General features: G+C 52.3%; 1 protein-coding gene across 1 annotated transcript; it reads right to left on the minus strand.

Annotated features, from left to right (window-relative positions):
- Positions 1-1,139: 1,139 nt before the first annotated feature.
- On the minus strand, positions 1,140-22,791 carry ADA2 (adenosine deaminase 2). Its single transcript, XM_063395109.1, has 10 exons — positions 22,317-22,791; positions 21,101-21,426; positions 18,642-18,864; positions 10,957-11,167; positions 8,479-8,606; positions 7,349-7,439; positions 6,942-7,050; positions 5,837-5,994; positions 4,814-5,016; positions 1,140-4,181 (listed from the first exon to the last, which is right to left on the minus strand). Exons 2-10 carry the CDS (start codon positions 21,411-21,413, stop codon positions 4,073-4,075), a joined length of 1,545 nt encoding a protein of 514 aa, XP_063251179.1. The 5' UTR covers positions 21,414-21,426; positions 22,317-22,791; the 3' UTR covers positions 1,140-4,072.
- Between the last annotated feature and the right edge of the window lie 117 nt (positions 22,792-22,908).

A 22,908-nucleotide genomic window follows, 5' to 3' on the forward strand; every position in this document is an offset into this window, starting at 1 on the left:
TTTGCTCAGCACCTGGCACCTGCACAGTCCCACTGCACTGATGGAGGCTCACATGACAGATAGATCCAGCTGCTTGCTCGGGCCCATCTCTGTCTTCAACCCCTTGCTTTGCTCCTCTGTTTTTATTGGCGTGATTTTTGACAGCAACCACTACTGCTGGATCAGCCATTTCCTGGCGGTGAGTGACCAGGAGGCAAACATTTCATCTTCTAAATTGCCCCAAAGGCAGTTTAAGATGCTCTGCAGCAAACACTTGTGCTGCAAACAAAGCTCCATCCACCTCCCATTTAAACAAATTGAACCTGAAGAGGCCACAGGGAGTGACAGATGGGGGAGATAAAAGGCAAAAGCCTTCAGGTATTGCTGTGGCTGCTTGAAGTAACCGTAATAGAAACTTCCATGGATTTTCTACTCTCCTTCCTTGCTCCTGAGTTCGGACAGAGTCTGAAGCAAGCTCTTTTTGCCTCTTATGTCTGCTCTGCTCAGCCTCCCACCACCCTTGAGGCTGCCTCCTCCTCTTTCATCTCAGATATTGAAGCTCTCTCAAGCTGGCACTTTCTTTCCATGCCCACCACCAGTACTGTGGGCAAGGAGCCTCACGTTGTACCTGGTGCTCCACAAGGCGATTCTTTGAAAAGAATTCACTTGCTTTGAAAAGAATGGGCTGATCATTTAGTCTTCTCTTTGTTTCCCTCTATTCCCTTCGTAAAATTCTGCTAGAAGGAGCTTAAATGACCTTCAGCCATTCCTTTACTTTCCCGTGCTGTAACCACCAGAGAGATGGTACAAAACTGTAGTGGGAGGAGAGGCAGCACCAGCAAATCCTTCTGTCAGGTGTCTCTGTTTCAAAACACAGCCCTGAGCTGGATGCAGCTACTGTGGGGTTGGGGAAGAGGGAACAGGGACCTGTGAGGTGCCTGGGCCAGGGGGCTCAGGCTTAACCCTGTGTTAGCCCCACACATCCAGCTGCCCTTTGCAGCACGCTGTGAAGGCATTCCAGACTCCCTGATCACTCCAGGCTGGGTGATGTGACACATCCCCCTCCACTGCACGTTCCAGATTAAAACCTCCCATCAAATCTGGGTATCCCGTTCTTTTCAACAGAGAGAAAAAAAAAAAAGAGCAAGGAAAAATAACCCCCACTCTAAGACAGGTTTAAAAATTTAATTATAGCCTGTGTTCTGAAAGAGACAAGCAAGAGAGCATGATATGTGATGTATTTGCCAACAAATGTGAGCAGGGAGCCAAGGTACTGGGGAAAAGGGAATGGACTGGCAGCAAAACCCTTGGAATATTGCTGCTAAAAGCCAAGTCTCAGTGAAGCCCTGCAGCCAAATTTACCCCAAGCTTTGGAACTGAATGGATTGATCTTTTATAACTGCTGTGGTCCAACCTAAATTCCTCCTTTTTTTGCACACCTGGAGTTAGGGAGGCGGGGATGCAGCCTGGGCTTCTCAATGTGCACCTTTCCCCCAACTGAGGCGTGCTCTAAGGAGGGCAGATCCCAGCAGCAGGGCAGGCTGGCCCTCCCTCTGTCACCCTCACCTTTTGGAGGGCTGCATCAGACCTGTGCCAGTTTAACCCCCTGGGTTTCTGCAGAAAGCTGATTCTGCTGTAATCCTGACCAGCATCTCACAGTGCTGGCTCCAGGCACTTCCCCATCCCAGCTCAGCTGTGGAGCAGGTAAATGGCTGTGTGTGCACAGCACGCCTGTCCTAGGAAAGAAAAACAAACTGCACACAGCAGGAGAACTGGTTCCAGCAAGCCCTTGGCAAATGGAAGATCTAGCCCTGCAACTGCTGCAGGTAATGAGGAGAAAGGAGGACTACAGGTAACCAAAAAGTGGTCCAGGACCTCCAGAGCCAGCGTGCAGGAAGAGCTGAAAGCTTTCAGGGGTGGTAGAAAGGGAAGGGGCATGGCTGAGCCTGTGTGTTGAGAGCTCAGCCCCTCCCACAAAGGCTCTGTAATGATTAGCTTCACCTTGGCAGCAAAGAGGCTTATTTAAGGGAGAATCAACTCATGGCAAATAAAGATCTTCATCCATCCACATATAGCAAAGCTGAAAGATGGTGTTGCTGAGAGGGACAGGGCTTTGGGTTGCTGGCCAGCAGCCACTCTGCTGGTTTGCAGTGGTTCTCCTCAGCAGCATTACAAGTAAGGCACTTCCCAAGTCAGCATTTATAACCTGGCCATGGCCAAAGCCTACCCTGGCTCAGTCTGAGCTCTGTGTGCAACACCCAGAGCAGGAGGGAGGGCGGCTCTGCTCTGGCTACTCCTCCAGTATAAAACTCCTTGCCAGGACCAAACCTGCAGCAAGGAGAGGTCAGTCTGCAAAAAGGGCACCAGGGAAGATGTTGGGGGTGTGGGCAGAGAGAGCTGGAGCAGAGGTAGCTGTGGCTGAAAAGGGCTGGTGGTGTGAGGCACTTCAACCCCCCCAGCTAGCCAGGGGTGTGAGTGGGTTCTCACTTTTTCATTTCTGTGGTTTGTGCAATGCACACACCTGCGGCTTGTTGTGGTTCTGTTTGTGCTCTGTGAGGGGGTTTGCAGCGTGTTTGGTTTGCTGGGGTTTTATTTTCTCTGGGATAACCAGAGAGGAACTTGCAGCCTGGGAGCTGTGGGCAATTCAACACAGGGCACACAGGCTGTGCAGTTTGATCCACTGCTGTAATAAGTGTGTTTGCCTCTTGCTGAGGTGTTCCAGCCAAGGTCAGTGGAAATAAACACTATGGCCAGGCAGCTTGAGGCAATTAACAGAAAGCATGAGGACAGCCCAGGCTGCTCAGATTGGGAAACAGCAGCCTCTGCAAGCCTGTGGTTGTGAGCAGGGAGACGTCTTTCAGTAAGAACTTTTGTCAATTCTCAATTCTCCCTCGACTGACACAAACCAGCATGGTTGTACTGAAGTCAGGGAAAGATGCTCTTTGATCCTGGATGTATGCTTGGTATATGTGTGCTGAAAGATTTTTCTGAATTTGTTTAGCCATCTGATTAAGATTTCTTTTTTCTTTTTTTTTTAGTCTCCCTGCCGTTAGTTCTCCTGATATTTTTGATGATGTTAGGGAATCAGCTTGTCAAGAGGCCATTTCTTGTGTAGGTTTTTTGGCTTTTTTTCTGCCAAGGAGCTGGAAACCACAGAGGTCCAAGTGAGCCCTGTGGATATCCACAGCAGTTCTCTACCAAGGTGAAAATCTCTCTGACAGGCTGAATAAAGCCACATTTGCACTATGTGCAAACAAAGGCTGGTAGTGGAACTCCCTGAAACCAAAAGGTATTTCCTATAAATGTCTGTGTTAACACGGCCTTGTGCAGGGGGATGCTTTTAATCAAGCTGGGTCTGGGCAGCCAGGATGTTTTTGACTTAACCTGAAATGTGTTTTGTTTTCCTTTTGACCAGAGGACAGGAAAAGACTTTGTAGTAAAAAAAAAACAACTGCTGGCAACTGAGGTACCTCTCTTCTGGCTTTATGATCACTGTGCAACCAGGCTTTAATGTTCTGGGAGCAAGTTCCATCAGCTTGTTTCCAGCCGTGGTAGGTCCTGAAATAGCAGACACCAGACCTATGACTGGTTCCTCGACCTAGCAGTGCTATTTTGGCAGCAGGCCCAGGGTTAAACATAACAAGAGTCATTTTCAGTCCTTGCTCTCTTGAAGGTCAGTGGCCCACATGGTTGGGTGTTTGTCTCAGCTGTTTCCGGACAAGGTCTGCATTTTGTAATGATGAGCCCAAATTCAGAGATCCTCGTGTTGGCACTCTCCTGCTGACTCCAATTGTGTTTTTCTGAGTGAGGATGTCAGGATTTGGTGATTGGCGATTTTTAATGGTTTTGACTCTTCTGAGCAGGACGATTTCTTGTGGTTGCTCTAAAGGCTCCCTTTTATCTCCAGTCCATCAGTTTCACAGGATGGTGCAGCTCCTTCTTAGCTTTAAGCCCATTAAGCCTGGCTTAGCAGAGTCGCCCACTGCCAGGTGAGACTTTGACATCCACTCATGTGCTCAGGTCACATGGAAGAGGCAGTCTCCCTCTCAGCAATCAGTCTGGCAAATGCCTTCTGAGACGAGCCCTGTCCTCCCTACAGCTCCCCTGGAAAGCTGTCTGACAGGTCAGCCACAAATTGGTCCCATTTTTTCTGCCAGACCTCTTTGGCCTTGGCTTTCTGGTCTGGGGGCATGGCACTGTATCTGTGAGGAGGAGGAGGAAAGTCAGGATCAGGCAGGAGACAAGGGGGCAGCTATCTCAAGAGCAGCACCGAAATGAAAAGGCAGGAGGCAGCAAGAGATTAACCCTTGCAGGACCTGCCTGCACCACACAGAGTAGCACGGTGTAAAACAGGCAGGAGCTGAGGAATGGGCAGCAAGACCCTGGGCATCATATCCAAACTATTTCTGGACATTCAGAACTATCCAGTTAATAGAAAAAGGGGCTAAACACACCCAAACTAAATGCTAATTGTTTTCCTGTGTTTCCCAGGCGAGTCATGGCAAACAGTGCAGCAAGTCAAATTTTGGCAGAAATAGAACAGTGATACAAAGACAGAAGATTTCTCCCAAACCCTGAACCAAGTGGGGGAGGCAAGTTCACAAAGGATGGAAAAGGAGGAATATGCTGAGGCATGGAGTCAGAGAAAGGCACTTGAGAGCACAGGCAGAGGAGCCTCTGGGGTCCCTGAGACACAGAGCAGATTCTGGATTAACAGAAGCCCAGCTCGTGGCAGAGGAGACTCTGGAAAAAAAAACCCAAATGCAAGCAAGGGGAGCAAGCTGATAATCTCCTTATGATTACTCTGACAAGGTGAGGGAGGTGATGAACTCACTTTATGGAGTTGAGTGCCAGTTGTTTCAGGGTCCTCAGGTCAGCATTCATCCCTCCAATGGCCATGAACACCTCGTAGAAGTCATAGGAGACTCCCTTTGCCCCGAAGACGGGGGGATCATCGGGGCTGACCACAACGGGGTGCCCCTCAGCCATGAGCTCAGCTGCAGGGTGACTCCTCAGGTCAGCCACCAGCAGCAGGACCTGTGTGGGGAAGAGCAGGAGACAAGAGCAGGCCAGGTTATTGCTGCAGCTGGGTCACACTGCCAGCTGCCAGGGCTGCCTGGGACAGCTCAGAGGGGGACAGAGGACTGCTCAGAATGTTTTCTGCTCTAAACTGCTGCAGGAGGAACCAGCCTGTCCCCACTGGCTGTACAAGGACATTAATTTCTTAAATAGATCACCTTAATCAAGGCCAGTGGGGTGAATAACTTGTGCTTGTTTAGAACAATTTGACTGTGAGCAATTCAGGAACAGTCTTGTGGCTGCACATTTGCTGTGGTGCTTAGCTTGAGGCGTCTGGAGCTGGTGTCAGGGCTCTGTCCCTTAAGGCTCACACCAGCAAATCTCCACCCAAAGTATCCTTCCTGCTGCACCCAGGGGACAATGGCACCACGCTAATGTGCTGCACAGGAGCTCCCACTGGTTAGGAATTCTGCAAACTCAAGGAATTCCAGTTACAATCCCAGCTGCTCAGCCTCTGGCCCTCCTGGTTTGAAGTATTTTCAATTATGTCTCCTAAGACACCTCTGTGGCTCTGGGCCTCATCTCCACTGGGGAGAACTGCCTTCCCCAAGTTCCTCTGGATAGGAATTTAATTTTTTTTTTGCTGACTGGCATTACGAGCCTTATATATATTCCCAGTGTATGTCTGCATTGTAAACTGCAGAGTAGGGTGGTGCAAAGGAAACCAAGCCAGCCTGTGTGCATCAAAACGTGTAGGTGTCCCCCAGCTGACCCTCACAGCTATGGGAAACCCTTTTCCAGTGACCCAGCCACAAGAGCTAAGCTTTTAACAACATACCTGGTTGGAGATGGGACAGACTTCTACAGGAATATCCCTCTTCAGAGACAAATTTTTGGCTGCTGGGTGTTTAATGAGAGCAAGTCCATGGCCAATCCTGCTGGTGTTCAGTAGCAATGCATCCAGCACGTTATTGTCCACAGAGGTGCCCTGCCAGTCTGAGCAGAGACAGATAACAATCACTGCAGTGCTGTGAGGAAATGAAGCTTCTCAAACTGCTAGGTGATTTTGTTAATAGATGTCCCACTTGTGAGGTGAGAGGCTTGCTCGTGCTCAGAGATTCCACTTGGCATTTTCAGTGAAACAGGGATCTAAATCTGCCCAGGATATTGCCCAACACAGAGATACCCACTCACCTCACCTGGCTTTCCATGTTTACAGTATTGCTCTGGAGCTGAGCTAATTATGCTGCACTCCATTAATTGTCAGTGGAGAGAAGTAACAATTACTGGGGAGTAGCCTGTGCATCAGAATGAGATGCACTGTGGCTTAGAGGTGCTTGCTCCTGCCCGTGGCCATAAAGGGAGCCCAGGTAACCACACTTTTGCTGTAGATGCCAACGTGTAGCACACAAGGCACAAGTTAGACACGAGCCTCGTGGTTAGGATAAATCCCACCAAGACAGACTGAATAATACATTGTCAATAATAACACCTTGCCCCAGGAATGAAGGGTACATCAGTTACTTTGATGAGCCTCTTCAGGTAAGACTCAAATCTGTCTCAAACATTATTTCACCTTAAAATGTAAAATGATGGTTGGGGCACTCTGCTGCCGTTGTGGATGGGAGGTGAGTGCTGTTCCAAGGGGGAGATGGCTACCAGCAGTAACTCCTACACGTGGCTCCTTGTCACACCAGGTTAAAGATGCTGAGCAGTGACACTACAGTCAAAAGCAGGGAGCAGATAAGGGAGGGGTCCTGTGGGAATGCCACGGCTCCAAACTGATTGGGGAGAAGCACAGGGCAAACTGGTTATGTGCACATGTATGCACACACATCCTCCTGATACAGCCAGCCAGCAGGCCAGGCTTGCTGCTTCTGCTCCCTGCAAGATTTCAGTCCTGCCTCTGCAAGCAGGAACAAGCCTTGAGTCCTCGTGCTCACCAGTCTCCCCAGCATGGAAGAAGTATGGCAGGTTGACCCCCATGGAATATGGGATGGCCAGGGCATCCTTCAGGTCCCATAAAGAATGACCTTCGTCCTCATCACCAACCTGGGAGAAAGCAGAAAGGTATTTTTGAGCACGCTTGGGAAGATGGTGGGACTCACAGCTCTGTACAAATGAGGTGCCAGCTGTGCTGAAATTACAATGCTGTGGGGTGGGAGCCGATTCTTTCAGGGGATTTTGCCAATTACCCTGAACAAAATCCTTAGCTGGAGGATTTGCAATTCATTAATGCTGATTTCAGTACAGCAGTGGAGGTTCTGGCTCTGGTATACAACATATGCCACGGTATGTGTATGCTTGTGTCACCAGGGGTTAATGTGGAGCCCAGAAAAAATACAGTTACCAGGTCGAAGCCTGCCAGGGTGTCTGGGAAGCTGGCTCTGAGTGCCATGGCAGTGAGGATGGCTTCTTTAATCTGGGAAGCATTCAGCATCCTGGAGAGCAAGAGAGAGAAAGCGCTGCAGAAGCTGGCTCCCGTGGGCCTGCCTTCCCGGGGTTTGAGTTGTGAAATGGGGCCCCCAGGGGTATTTCCAAAATGCAAGTTGCTCCTGAATCTGACAACCAGCTTCAGGTCTCTAGAGGGCCAGCAGTAGAAAATTGATATTATGAAAGGAAACCCATGAATGACCAGGAAATGCCTGGCTAGACCCTGCTGTCACTTGAGTTGAGGCATGCTTGTCTAACTCACTGGCTTTCCCATTTACCAAGCAGGGAAGGGAACACAACAGTGTGGAGAGAAAATGTTTAATTTCTCTTCTTTCCTCCCGGCTGTTTTGTTGGGAGGTGAGGCAGTAACTGCATTTCAACAGAGTTTTCCATTTAGGTTTCTCCCAGCCCTATCACACCTCAACTTCTGGGTGCATTTTGCAGGCTGTGTCCGTGCTCAAGCCAGCCAGAGAGGCGAGCCAGCTCTGAACTGGAGAGGGATTGAGCCAGACCAGAGTGTGCAAGCGGTGCTGAGAGCTCTGCTGCACTGGCTGAGGATCTCCTCACATGGCTCTGTGGCATCTGGCTGACCTGGACAGCAGCCTCGAGCCCCCCTGCCCGGGAAGCAGCACGGACACACCGCACACAGGGCAGCGGCGTGGGCAGGGACCTCTGCCACTCTGAGTGTCCCTGCCTCGGTCTCTGCAGGGAGGGGGAGTGCATCCAGGCTCAGGAGGAGAGCCTGGACACACACACAGAGCCCTGCCTGCCTCATTCCAGCTCCCAGGGCTCAGGGACGCTCCTCTGGCATGATTTGTCAGCCTGCCCCGCTCTCTTCGCACGTACGCAGACTTATATGGACGAGTTCTCCCCCTCAGCCCTTTGCACACGCCAGGGAATGCTTCAGGAGTCACCACCCCAGCCCTAACCACACACGTGGACACTGCAGCCAACTCTGGCACTCCAGCCCAGCCCCAGCATTGCTGCTCCCAGCCCTCTGCCCACCTCCAACCAGCACGGCCGCTCCCGGCCCTGCCCAGCCTCTACCTGTGCGCTGCAAATATAACCCTGGCTCCCACGAAGTCTGGGTGCTCCCTCACAAACTGCCTGGTCACCTCCTGGTAGGCGGCCACAGACCAGGATTTATCGTGCCGGGTGCCATCCAGCTCGTACACCTGCAGTGGGAGAGGCAGCGGTTACCAGAGGCCTTCTGCTGGAAGGTGCAGAAATGAAGTGACAAAAGCCTTGGGAGAAGCAAAGTGCTGCAGCCCTGAGAACAGGAAAACAAAGGCAGTCAAATCTGTGCAGAACATCTTCTTCTTGAAGCCTTTACCAGCTGGCAAGAGCCAAGGAGTGGGTTTCCCCCCTCCTGTGTGAGACAAGTTTCTCCGTGTTCAGGCGTGGCAAGCAAACGCCCTTGAGAACCCAGAGGAGACCGTGACCTCTTCCTGCTGTCTGTATCCAAGGCTGGAGTGTTTTGTCCAGCTGTCTGGCAGCTCACACATGCTCTGTGCCTCGCAGTGGCAGTCTGTCAGCCGAGGCAGCCCCAAGGCACGCGATGGCTGAGCTCCATAAGCTCCCAGCTGAGCTGCGCTTCTGCTCCCCTCTGCCAGAGGTTTGCTCCATGACCTTGAGTCAGTCATCCAGCCTTGCCATGCTTTCCTGGTCTGTGGCTGCAAACTGGGAAAAAGAATCCTTTTGGCATGCTCTGTCTCATCACCTTGCTCTGGAGTTCCTCACTACCAGGGCTGTTCTCAGGGCTTTCAGCAGGGGTGGAGACCCTGAATGCCACACTGACATTATCCCACCAAGGCCCTGCCTGGAGCTGCTTACAGGCACCCACACTCTTCTCACCATTCTTTTCTCTGTCACCTTTCTGCTCCAGCCTTCAACTGCTCCACTTCAGCCCTGCCTTCCCCTCTGGTGCTGTCCCATCTCAGTGTGCTGTCCCCTGTGCAGGCACCAGTGGCCGTGGGGCAGCTGCGGATGCTCAGAGGGAATTTTCCCCAGCTGCAGCCCATGGGAATGTGAGACTTTACACAGCTGACTCTGCAAACACAGCTGGGCTTAGGGGGCCTTTCCAGTGTTTGCTGTTTCGCACTAAATCCCAGTTTTCATTTACTTTACCTCGGGGGCCGTTCCTGGCAGCCTCTGCTGCAGGGAGAGCTTCTGCAGCATCAGCACTGCTGTCCCAGCCTTGAGGGCATCTCCAGCCACACCAGCCTCTTGCTGTTCCCCTCACACCCTGCTCACCAGGACTGCCCCCAGGCAGCATTCCCTGCCCTCCCAGCCCTGCTCCAGCCCGGCTGTCCCTTTGCTGCCCTCCATCCCAGCGTGGCTGCAGCTCCTGGCATTCCCTGCCTGGGCTGCAGGAGCCTGCCTGGAGCTCTCAGCACAGCCCCAGGGCTCTGCAGGCTCCCACAGCATCAGGAGCTGGATGGGAAGCAAATCTTCCCTGCCAAGCCTCTCTTCCAAAGGGCTTAGAGCCGTGTCTAAGGGCTGATGCTAAAGGCAGGGTGTTTCCCAGTCAGGCCCACACACTTGAATCGTGGCAGATGCTCTTGGCCTGGAAACCTGTGTGGCCTGAGGGGATGCCAGCGCTGCCTCACAGCACAGGCATTTTGACTTTGCTGTTATTTTCTCTTTCCGGGCACCCCAAGGAGAAGTGGTGGCTGAATTCAGAGCAACTGCCTTATGGCAACCCCCAGCAAAGATGCATGTAAACTTTGTGAACTTCTCCAGGTCCCTTTTTTTTCCCTTTGAGTACATCCTCCTCCTCTCAGGGAGGATGGAATGACAGAACTCCTACCCCCAGGGAGTCCTGCATGGAGCTGGGCTGGACAATTGTAAGGGAAAGGTGTGTCTGCAGTGACAAAACTGGCACTGGGAGATGGGAACACTCGGGGTGGTGTGGTGTGCTGGTGCTTGGGGAGGTGTTAGGGCAGAGAGGGTTTGCAGGACAATCTGACCAGCTCTGGGTGACACGCAGGAGAAAGGCCTGAGCCAGATTTTGGTGTTAGTGGCAATGAAAGGAGCAGTTCGTTCATACTGCACACACACAGCCAAAATTTTAGGTTGTCTGCAAATTGTGGAAGGTTGTGTTTTGCCAATTGATTGATTTGCCTGTTCAGAAGAATTGTTCTGAAATCAGCTGAGGATTTAAAATGACATAACTATTCCAGAGTAAGTCTCTATTGAAGACAGGCAATTTGTTCAGAGTAGCTGCCCCAAAAGTGAGCTACATCTTCCCAATGAGCAAGATTTTGCCACAGCTCCCAGTCTGACTGTTCAGTGTGTGTCACAGCAGGTACCTCCCTTAGCCATGAAGAACAAAGAATCTCTCACTTTCAAGCCCTTGCCTATGCAAATCTCCAAGAAAGACGTTTGAATATGATCAAGGTTTTCCAGCATCCTTAGAAGGGCAGGTATGCAAACATCCAAAAGCTCAATTCAAGATAGGGCTTGAGAAAAGTTATGGAGAAATAGGGATTTAAAAGATGATTAGAGCAGCCAAACCCCACGTACCGCAGGCAGGATAGCTCTTATCTCCACATACTGTATGTTATCTTCATAGAGCTCCAGCAGCCCCTGGTAGAAATAGGCCTTGAACACAGGTGCATAGCAGATAAGTCCAGAGGCAATGAGAAAGATTTCTTCAAATCTTTTCCAAATGGAAGCCTGAGAGGGGTAGGCCAGCTCGGGGGCATCTGTCACCAGGGTCAGGTTTCTCAGCAAGCTATAGAAAAGGGAGAAGAGAAGGAATGAGGAGAGCAAACAGAGGCTGTTGGCACTGCAGTACAACAGGCATAACAGTGACTGGAGCAACTAGGAAGCACTCAGGGCACTTTTCTGCCACCTCTCTGATGTATTTACTCCTCTGATGGCTGGCACAGAATCTGTATGACACACTTGAGCTGTAAGCAGGGTGGGAGTAGGTGCTTAAAACCTGCCCCTGCCCTTTTCAAGAAGCAGAGTTACAACAGTGAGCATGGTGCTTTCACATCAATTACACTCTGCCACCCAGGGTATCCCTAAGCTCAAAGCAGGCATGCACATTCCTCCTGCAATGTGTTTTCCTGAGGTCCTCAGTGCACAGATGTCACACTTGGCCCTCTGCTCAGCACCTGAAAGGCAGGCTGAGTTTACAGGAGAGGCCATGTACTGGGCCACCACAACCCGCTTGCTGAGCCTGTGAGTTGTCCTGGGACCTTTGTATTCTCAAAATATGCCATCTGAAAAAATTCAAGGGGAAGACAATTCTCAATCAGAAATCATTTTTCCCCACCACTGAGAACAAACATGATGCCCTTCGTGCCTTGCTGATAGCTGCTTCAGGGAAACAGCTGATAAGAATCTCAGCCCTGGCTTTCCCCTAGTGTGATGGAAATGAATTTATTTCCTCCATACACTCAGCTGGCACATAAACCTCTTTCAGAAATACCCAAAGACAGGGGGTAGTTTTGTCAGGCAGAGTTTAAGAGAGCAGTAAATTGCAAGATTATCTAATTGTGGGTGACGGCTTGCATTTAGGACAGGTGGGCATCTGTGCCACACCACCATCCTCTGGCAAGCTGCTAGCCTTCATCCCACCTGAAGAGTAGTTCAGAGTAAATTTCTCCTACCAGTGGGCAAAGTCTAAATGGCAATGCAGGGGTGATTAACTCCATTCTGGGTGGACAAATGGAAGCCATCACAGAAACCTGCAGATGTTTTCTTGCTGGCCCAGTGCTTATCTCGTGTCGGGGGCTAAGCAGGTTCAGACAGAAATACCTTCAGCCATGCTTCAGCTTTCATCTGAGAATATTGTTTCCCCTCAATAACAGCTACTGATCTTTAATGGCGTTTCCTGTTTGATGTCTTGGCCCCCATCCTCGTGCAGTGCTCTGCTCTGTTATATGGGAGGTGTGGCTTTGATTTGTGATCTTATTATCTTCATCCAGGACACTTCTGTAGATGGAATTAAACCCCCACAGCCCCCCTACAGATGTAAAATGTCATCTGGTCCAGATTCATAAGCTGAGACATCCTGGACAGATATGCCTTTGGAATCCCTCCATCCTGCCCATAAAGCAGAGCCCGTTCCCCCAGGATCTGCCTGCTCTTTCACCCTCCAAGGATTCTCTTCCAGGGGCTGCAGTTCCTTTTCTTCCTCACTCTGTTAATTTCTTTGCCAGGAACAATTTTAGAAACCAACCCGCACGTAAAAGAGTCGCTACCACTGTTAAAGACGAGCCTTTAAACGCTCAAGAGTCAGGAAAATTCAGAGATAAGGTTTCCACAGCAACTTGGGCTCTGCCCTCCCGTGCATTACAATGGGGGCTGTGGTGCCATTACACAGGACACTGGGCAAGCCCAGCGAGTGTCCGGGCTAGCAGAGGGGACCGAGCCGGGCCGGGAGGAGCGGGCAGCACCGGGGGCACCGCGGCATCACCGCAGAACCCGGGAACGCAGGAGCATCACCGCAGAACCCGGGAATGCAGGAGCATCACCGCAGAACCTGGGAACGCAGCAGCATCACTGCAGAACCCGGGGATGCAGGAGCAGAACCCGGGAATGCAGGAGCAGAACCCGGGAATGCAGGAGCATCACTGCAGAACCCAGGGATGCAGGAGCATCACCGCAGAACCCGGGGATGCAGCAGCATCACCACAGAACCCGGGAGTGCAGCAGCATCACCGCAGAACCTGGGAGCGCAGCAGCATCACCGCAGAACCCGGGAATGCAGGAGCAGAACCCGGGGATGCAGGAGCATCACCGCAGAACCCGGGAGCGCAGCAGCATCACCGCAGAACCCGGGGATGCAGGAGCATCCCCAAGGCTCCGATGCAGCTGCGGAGGGGCACAAAGGCTGTGCTGCTGCTCACCGGGGAGGTTCCGTGTGGGAAGAGCTGGGGAAAGGTTTTTCCCCTTCTCCCGGTAGCTCGGCACGCCGGCGGAGAGCACCTGCCCGGAGCGCTCAGGGAAAAACCTCCCTGAGGATCAAAAGGCCCTGCAAGCCCTTTCTCGCCACCGCAGGCTGCTCCCTTTCAGATAAGGATGGGTGCTCACTCGGGCTCCCATCACTTTCTCCCCTTGTCCTGTGAGAATTCGGCTCCTCCAGCAAGGAGCGCACGCAGGGCTCCTCTCCCTGCCTTTAAATCTGGCTGTACAAACTCGTGCTTGTTTACTTAGCCTGTGCTTTTGGGCTAGGAACGGCAATAAATCCCCACACCACCCTGCTCCTAAAAGCACATAAATCAAATTGTACTTCTCTTTATAATCCCCTTCCCTTTGAGACTGGTTATTGATCCTTACAACTGTTGAAGATTTATTGCATAATAGTGATCCATCCTTGATAACCAGATAATCTCCTAAGGGTTTGGGGGCTTTTGCCATCAGTAGCTCATGCAGATGAAGAAAAGCTCCACAAATACATTTTTTTTTTGCTTCTTTTCTGGAATGGGCCTTCGCCAGTGATCAGGTGCAGACTACAAATAGCCTTCCATGTCCTGTCATGTATGCACTGAACAATGTTACTGCAACGCATATTGCCCAAAGGGCCACAGCTAAAATGACCAGCCAAGGATTATTTATTTTCAGCTCTGGGTTTGCTTTCTCCTTTCCTGGGTTTTTTCCCCGTTGTCCTTTCCCGTGCTGTATAATACAGAAGGGAAAGGGTTTGTTGCCTTGTTTTTAAAGGGATTCTTTCTCCTGCTCCTTTTTCTGTTCCCAATGGGTAATTATGCCCCTCTCCTCACCATAGTATCTAAATGTCTTCCAGTGGTGCATTAAATAGTGTGACTAACATCTGTCACATGTGGTTCATTCGCTCTCTCTCGCTCTCTCTCATCCCCTCTTCTTCTCCCCAAGGGGAGACTTGTGGAGGGGGTGCAGCGCTTTGTTTCTGTCGTGGGTTTTTATTCCTTTCTTTCTCCCCTCACACTGTACTCCCTGCCCTATTTTTCTGTGAGATAAGGCAGGCAGAGGACACGGAGGGGAAGGTGATGGTGGCCCGGGCAGCCACCAGTGCCCAGGGGAGCTGTCCCTGAAGCCTGGGTGGTGTCAGCTCCCTCACAGATGACTTCATCCTGGTGATAGAGAGCTGTGCTGGGCACGGCCCCAATCCCCGGGCTGCTGCAGGGGGGTGGGCAGTGGTATTTTACAAATATCCTGAATGTCAGAGCTGCTTCCCTAAATATCTGGGGGCATGCTTTGCTTGGGAGATGGCAGCCATTATGTTGCTTCTTGAGGGAAGGAATGACATTCTCCTGTATCGTAATTGATTGCAAAGAAAGTAAGTGAGGATTGTTTTTCCTTTTAAGCATGAAAGCAAAATTCCCTTCCTTTCGCTGTCCCTTGGCCCGTGGTCTCCTGACAGCATCCTTTTGGAAGCTTACCAGTAACACAGTACTCCAGGGTCTTGGCCCATGTGATATGTGTTTTGAATAGGAATGATTAGACCTTCTCTTGAGGGAAACAAACAAAAGGAGTCCCTTCCAAAGCACACACACACGTGTATGTACCTAAAAATGCAAACAGCAAAAATCATGCAGATTCCCCTTTCTTCCACCCCTTCTTGGTCGGAAATGCTGTCAGGTGAAAGAGGTGCAGCTTCTCAGAAACACTTCCATTGTTCCTTCACATTTGCTGATCCACCCTGCCTTGCATGAGAGCCCTTCCCTGCTGCCATAGTCCCTTGACGCTTCCTTGAAACCACCCAACTATCCATCCGTTCTTTCCTCTGACATCTGCTTTCTCTCAGCCTGTCAGTGCTCAAGGGCAAAGAGGAGCACAGGAGAGAGGTAGCCTGGGATGCACATGTTCAAGAGACTGGGAGAGCTTCCAGAAACTGAGAGGCAGAACAGATTGGGGCCTATTCCTGGCTAGAGACCTATTTGCAGACAGCCAAAAACATTCCTAACCCTTAGACTAGTGCCCGGGGATTAGATGGAAAAGGGAGGGGAAGTGCCTCAGTGTGGCTGTTGTTGGTGTGTTTGCACATTAAGGGTAATGACTCCTCTGTGATTTTGTGGTGATGAGCATGGAAGGGCGAGAAATGAAGGACAACACACTCAAATGGGCAAGTCAGCACCCAGGATGAGAGAGAGCAGAGTTTGTTCTTGGCTCAGGCACGTGTTTGCTGAGGACAATCACTTCACTGGCCTCTGCCTCAGTTTCCCCTCCACATTTGGGCCCCTTGCAGTGAGGCTCTGTCTTGTGTCCCCTGCTCTGACTTGTGGCCACTGAACAGTGTCAGAAAAATACAAAAGAAGAGAAATGTGGCACTACTGCCTCTGAAAACAAGTGGTTTCCACACAGAACCAGAGGGCACCACACCATGCACAGCACCCAGGTGTGCAGGGTGTCCAGGGTGCCCTGCCCTTCAGCCACTGCCAGAAAGTGGCATCACACCATGGAAACACAGCTGAAAACACACACACAGTGAAGGGTTGCTCCTCAGACACTTCCAAGTGCCCAGTGCAATTGTTCAGCCTTTAAGGAAGTGAAGCTGTTTCAAAATCCAATCCCTTGCACATTATTTATGGGTCTCCTGGTGTGGCTGAAGAGAGCTGGTGCTGTCATCTTTCCTTCCCCATCACTGCCAGCAGAAATGGAAGGGAGCTAATGGGGAACCAGTTTTCTCTTTGGAAGACAGAGATAAGTGACTTCTCACTGCTCTTATTTCGTCCATCACGTGTCAGGGCAGTTGAGCCTCAGCATGTAAAAGGTCAAGAGCCCAGGTCTGGCAGCACTTTTTCCTTCCCCTCTGGACCTCCATAAGAGAGGGATGGTGGAGAGTCAGACCCCTCTGCCCTGCCCATTGCTGGTTTTTGGGGGGAAGGCAATACCATGCCACAAGTCTGGAAGCTCCTCAGCTTCCCAACATGACCTCCTTCCCAGATCTGCAGGACACAGAGCTCACACAGCTTCCAAAGAGGGGATACCAGCTCACTAAGAATTACAAGATCTCTGTTTAAGAGCACACAACCCCACTGAAGAGTGCTGCAGTAAAGCCCACCAAGTTTCACTTGGGAAATGCTGGAATTAGGGTCATCCGCACTGCCTGAGTCCACCCCTCTCCCTGTGTGTTGGCATGGCAATGCTGTCTGTCATTACAGGACACCCCAGCCTCTTTTTTTTCCTGCAGACCCAGCCCCCGGAGCGCCACAGACAGCGGTGCCCTCGGAATGGATGGCTACTCAATATTTTCCTTTGTCCTCATCGCTCAGTGTCTGCTTTCATGCATTATTTAGCGTGCTCTCTGCAGCCCCCCACACACCACTGCATGCTTCCCCTTGGCCTTTTCAGCGGGGCTTTGTCCCGGGATCAATGGCCCCTGCATGGGGAGACAGGATTCTGTCTTCCATCGCCCCTGGCTGCAGGGGGAGCCGGGCTCTTCCCTTCACCTGGGAGTGAATAAATGCCAGGTGGGTCAGAGCAGCCCGGTGCTGATAAAAGGCTGCCAGCAGCCAAGGCAGGAGCTGCCTGCAGGGAGAGGAGCTCCTGCAGGAGGGGGGTGATGCCAGCTGAGGTGGGGGCACCTGGGCAGCTCCTGCAGCCTCACCTGTAAGGCAGGAGCCCTGTTAGCAGGAGGGTGTTTGAGGGGAAAGAGCCCCCAGAGCAGGCAGGGATCCTGTCTGTGGGGTTCCTTGGCTCAGCCAGTGCCCAGGAGGGTGAGGCACAGCTCCTGGTGCCTGAGGGGCTGTGGGGAATGAGAGCTTCATGCTGCCAGGTGAGGGGTGCCAGGTCACAGAAAACACATTTGGTGTCTAGAGGGAGAGTTGGGTTGGGTTTCATTTTGGGAACTTTGTGGGATTTTGCTAATGTAGCAATTAACATAAATAGTTTGCCCAACTTCTTGCTCTGAATCAAAAGAATGACTTTGCAAAGGACTTTTCTGCTGTTGGGGACAGCCTGTTCATCATCCTGGCTTCCTCATGCAGTTTTTGGATACCTCACTGGGTGAGGCAGCCCTGTCCCACACTGAGAGCTCATTCAGCCTGGGTGCTGAGGAGAGCTGGGGACACGTCTCATAAATCCACTTCAGCCACTGTCCTCAGCATGTCTGTACAGAGGGCCACAGTGAGTGTGCACAGAAAAATTCAGTGCTTATTGTCCCTGACTCTGGCTCACTCAATGCAGCAGCCTTCAAGCTCTTACACTGCTGTTTGCTTCGCCATGTGCACAGCCCTAAATGGAATTCTTCACTTCCAGAGCAGAGAGCAGACAGGAAAGCTGGACCAGAGTGCTCTTCACTTCCAGAGCACATGGGCTCTCCACATGGGCTCTTCACTTCCAGAGCAGTGAACAAAAGGAAAGCTGGAGCAGAGAGCTCCTACATGAGCTCCTCACTTGCAGAGCAGAGAGCAAAGGGGAAAGCTGGAGCAGAGAGCTCCTACAAGAGCTCTTCACTCCCAGAGCAGTGAGCAGACAAGAAAGCTGGAGCAGAGAGCTCCTACATGAGGAGCAGACAGGAAAGCTGGAGCAGAGAGCAGACAGGAAAGCTGGAGCAGAGTGCTCCTACATGAGCTCTTCACTCCCAGAGCAATGAGCAAAGGGGAAAGCTGGAGCAAGAGCTCCTATATGAGCTCCTCACTTGCAGAGCAGCAAGCAGACAGGAAAGCTGGAGCAGAGAGCTCCTACATGAGGAGCAGACAGGAAAGTTGGAGCAGAGAGCTCCTACATGAGCTCCTCACTTGCAGAGCAGAGAGCAAAGGGGAAAGCTGGAGCAGAGTGTTCCTACATGAGCTCCTCACTCCCAGAACAGCAAACTAGCAGGAAAGCTGGAGCAGAGCGCTCCTACATGAGCTCCTCACTTGCAGAGCAGTGAGTAAAGGGGAAAGCTGGAGCAGAGAGCTCCTATGTGAGCTCCTCACTTGCAGAGCAGTGAACAAGCAGGAAAGCTGGACCATAGTGTTCTTTCATGAGTTCCTCACTCCCAGAACAGCGAACTAGCAGGAAAGCTGGAGCAGAGAGCAGACAGGAAAGCTGGAGCAGAGAGCTCCTACATGAGCTCCTCACTCCCAGAACAGCGATGATGCAGGAAAGCTGGAGCAGAGAGCTCCTACATGAGCTCTTTACTCGCAGAGCAGTGAGTAAAGGGGAAAGCTGGAGCAAGAGCTCCTACATGAGCTCCTCACTTGCAGAGCAGAGAGCAGATAGGAAAGCTGGAGCAGAGAGCTCCTACACGAGGCTGCCGCAGCCCGAGGCCGGTGCTGCTGCTCACTCACCCTCTGTCGAAGGCGCCCACGTCGCGGAGCTGTCCCCGGTAGGTCTCCAGCAGGAGCCAGCGGGAGCAGGGTGTGGGCAGGCGGGCAGGGGGGCCCCGGGAGAAGCGGAAGCGCACGGAGCCCGCGGGGGTGAAGCAGATGTGGCAGTGGGGCAGGTAGGAGGCATTGTACACCAGCCAGCCCGCGCTCACCATGGCCAGGTCGTGCAGGTGGAGAACGGCACCTGCCGGGGACAAGGACAGCCTGGTGAGCCTGAGCAGCCGGGAGGGAGTGTGACATTTCGTGTGACACCGGTTCGTTTGGTGCCTGGAAATTCTGTGAGTGAATTCTCCCTCAAGGACTGCTCTGCCTGGAGGATGGGCCCCCTCCACACCAGACACGGGGCAGGCAGAGCCTGACAGCTCCCTAGGAGCACAGGCAGGGGGAAATCAATAGGGAGCCCTGCCTCTCCCCTGGGATGGAAAATGCTCCGAGTTATTAAAGGTCTTCCAGCCAGACTTTGCTGTGAGCTGGCTCAGGTCCTGCTGATCTAAAGATAAAAGAGGCAGCAGCTCACTGGGCATGCTGGCTGAAGCACACCTGAAGCTAAGTTCTGTATCTAAGCTGTTTGGATCCCAGCTTCCATTTCTGTGTCTAGTCCGTGTCCCTTCTTTGAGCTCTCTGGACCTCTGGCATACCCCAAAATCCCAGACCATGCTGCTCTGGGGAACAGCACTCAGATGCAGAAGTACAGTTTACTTCTGTGCCTTCTCCAAAGCTCCCTTACACTGTGCATCTGCTGCTGGCCAGCACGAGGGGCCTCTGGGCTGCTCTGTTATTGTGCAGCATACACAAGTGCCAGTCTTCCTGGCACAGGAGGCATCCTCTGTCTGCTCACCTTCCTTGTCTTTTCATTTTGCTGAAATCTCTCCTTTTCCAAAGACTCCTGGTGTTATTGGTACTCAAACTAAGCCTCACCTTTGTAAAGGGAAGATGCTGTGAGAGCTGAAGTCTTAGATATGTATTTTATTAGTCTAGGGGAGACCTCTTAGTCAAAATAGCTTTGATGCCCTTAGGGGTAAAAGGAGAACACAAATGGCAAGAGCAAGGCACAAGACTGGTATGTATTTGACATTAGATTGAGTTCCAGACTATAATTTACAGTGGACTAATCTAATATAGACTTGTGTCTATGATGTCCCACTAGAGAGGCTCTGGCTGTTGAGCTGCTGAGGAGCTGTGGTTGCTGCTCTCAGCAGAGCTGCTGCCCCAGGCTGGGCCTGCTGCAGCTCTCTGACCCTCCTGTGGCTGGTAGTGTCACCTCCCTCCCCGTGTGAGCAGCCACAGGCACTGCAACAGTGCCTGACACAACAGCAGCTCCCGGGGGCTCTGATCAAGACCTGCTCAAACAGCTACAAGGATGTGATCTTGGCCCTAAAAGCTCACAGCCCTTGCAAGGGTTCCAAGAACCCATTTAAGCATCACCTGCATTGAAAAGTGTTCATTAATTGTTTTGACTCCCACTTGGTATCAATGATATTGGAGGTGAAGAGGGGTGTGCTTTTGAATTCCTAACTGTTCAATCCAGCCATGAAAGGGTAATGACATTTCTGACATTGTTTACAGTAATGGATTAGGATGCTGCAAGGCTGGATGTGCATCCCACAGCAGAGACTGGGAGGGAGAAGCTGGGAAGATTGCTCAGGGCCACATCCAGTCTGGCTGTGAACACTTCCAGGGATGGGGCAGCCACAACTTCTCTGGGCAACTCTTCCAGTGCCTCACTACCCTCTGAGGAAAATCTGTTGCTTATATCTAATCTAAATCTCTCCTCTTTTAATTCAATACTGACCCCCCCGGTCCTGTCCCTGCCTGCCCCTGTAAAAAGTTGCTTTCTCTGCCTTTTATAAGCTCCCTTTAAGTGCTGGAAGTACACAGGCTTTGACTTGTACACTACAAGCAAAGGAAACAAAGATTTCAGTGTTAGAAGTAGCCCCTTCTTCCTCTAGTGCTTCCAGTCTTTCCAGAAGACTTCCAAGTCTGCTGCAGAAACACTTTTTGGGGGATGCAACACTTTTGGCTCGGATACAGAGTAAGACAAGGTTGGTAGCCCGTTTGTGGAATGTGTATGTGGGGAAAAGAGAGGCCCTGGCTGGAACAGGCTGAGTAAATGGGGATGTGTTATTTCTTGTTGTCTTTGCTTTCTCTGCCACTTCTCCACTCTTGAAAGGCTTAAGGATCCATATTGTAAGTTAAACCAAATGCCACAATTGCTGGAAATGTGCATTCATCCAATTCATCCCCCTCTTCCTCTCTCCCCCTACCCCATCCCTGAGCTCAGTCAGGGCTTTACCTGGAGCCCAATGAGCACAATTTACAACTCTCCTAAGCTTGTCTCCCACATCCTGAGTTCTGTCCCAGCTCAGAAAGCAGAAGATGAGAAAGGATGAGTAAGATGAGACTCCTCAAGCCAAGCCTACCTTTTGGCATGCGCTTTAAGACGCTGAACACCGCGCTCTGATCAATGAGGCTTTTTGCCCTGAAGAAGTGCATGCTTGGAGGAAACTGTCCTGTCCTGATGGCTGCTTCCACTTCCTTCTTCTTGAGATTTACCAGCTTTGTGCTGAGCTCCTGCTCCTGCCTGCTCAGCACCAAGTTGCCCCCTGTCTGCTGGGCTTTCTCCTCCTGCATCAGGGAGTCGCGGTCCTTCCAGAGCGGGCTGGCAAGGCAGAGGGAAGCCAGGCTGAGGAGGAGGTATGCCAGCCTTAGGCCTCGCCCAGGTGGAGGTTTCATCTTGGAGCTGCACCTGGACAGGGAGAAAAGGCAGAAGCAGAGGTCAGAAGGTAACAGGAGGCAAAGCTGTTGGCCCATCCTGCAGAAGCAGAGGGTGAATGGGATGCTCAGTTCTGCCAGGAGCACCTGTGTCCCTGGAATTTGGGGCTAGAGGATCAGCACGCTCCTCCTGGCTGCTGATCACACCCAGCGAGGCTGGGTGGGGTGCAGAGGCATCGCTCCTGGCTCAGACTGGCAGCACACCATGCAGCAAGGCCAGGGTCCAGCCCTGCCAGGGGGGCTGGTGGCATCAGGATGCTGCTGCAGGCTGGGATGGAGCCCCCATGGAACAGGGGGTGCCTGGGCCGAGGTGCTGGCTGTGCTGACAGTGTCCAGGTAAGGGGCTTGAGCTCATCAGATCCCGATGCCCTTCAGTTGAGTGGGACCCTTTTAGTACATCCCAGCTATCTGAAGGGTTAACCCTGGGGCTTCCTCTGCAGCAACAGGGGTGTGTCCTTTCCTTGCAGTCCCAGAAGAAGGGGGATGGAAGTGAGACCATGGCAGTAGTAAGAGATCCCAGGAGACAGGCATGTGTGAACTCTGAGAGCTCTCCCTCCCCCCAAAAAGCATAACTGCAATATAATCCGACACCACCCTCCATGCCAATCTCTCCAGAGCAAAACAGGCTGGAGAAGGGCTCAATATCGTGAAACAAGCCTATGTGAATTACACAGAAAGGCCCTGCTTGTGCACAGGTCTTCTGCTCCCAGCCTCTCCTCCACCTGTGGCTGCAGGAAGGCATCCCCAGCCCCGCCAGTGTGTCTCGGGGGGGCACACAGAGCAGGGGGTGCAGCCCCACAGCAGGCTCTGAGCTTAGCAAAGGACACATCCCAAAGGACACATCCCAAAGGAGTGTTCTCTTACCGTGCTGGGACTGACTCGCTCACTGCTCGCTGTCCCCCGGCGGGCGCGGTCCTGGAGCCGCGGGCCAGCGCTGTCCCAGGCGGGGAAGATGCGGGAGGCTCCGGGCCGGCCCTGCGAGCCAGGCACGCCGAGTTCCTCTTCCTGTGCTGCCGCCCGGCTGCTATTTCACCCCAGCTTCATGAATACATAAGGAGGAGGAGGAGGCAGGGGAGGTCATGAGAAAGCGGGACACGGGCAGCCGAAGGGAGCCGGGCTGCCCAAACAGCGGGGCGGCTCAGGGGAGCCCCCCGGCTCTTGAACCCCTCGCTCCGGACTGCCAGGGCACGGGGGCTGTGTCCCGCCTTCCCTGGCACACACACACAGCTTGCAGTGCCTTGGGAGAAGCGCTGAGCCCGCACTGCTGCTGCGGGAGCTCCGAGCCCTGCTGGGTGTCCCGGGAATGCTCCCAGGAATGCTTGGATATCTCATCTCATACACAGCGCTCAGGGCCAGCAGCACTGCTGCTGCTCTTACAGCTCAGGAAACAGCGATTCGTACCTGAATGGTCTCTGCCTGCTCTGAGAGTGAGGCAAGCACCGATCCGGGCTGCCCT

This window comes from Prinia subflava, chromosome 4 (assembly GCF_021018805.1).
Source record: "Prinia subflava isolate CZ2003 ecotype Zambia chromosome 4, Cam_Psub_1.2, whole genome shotgun sequence".
Lineage (NCBI taxonomy): Eukaryota > Metazoa > Chordata > Aves > Passeriformes > Cisticolidae > Prinia > Prinia subflava.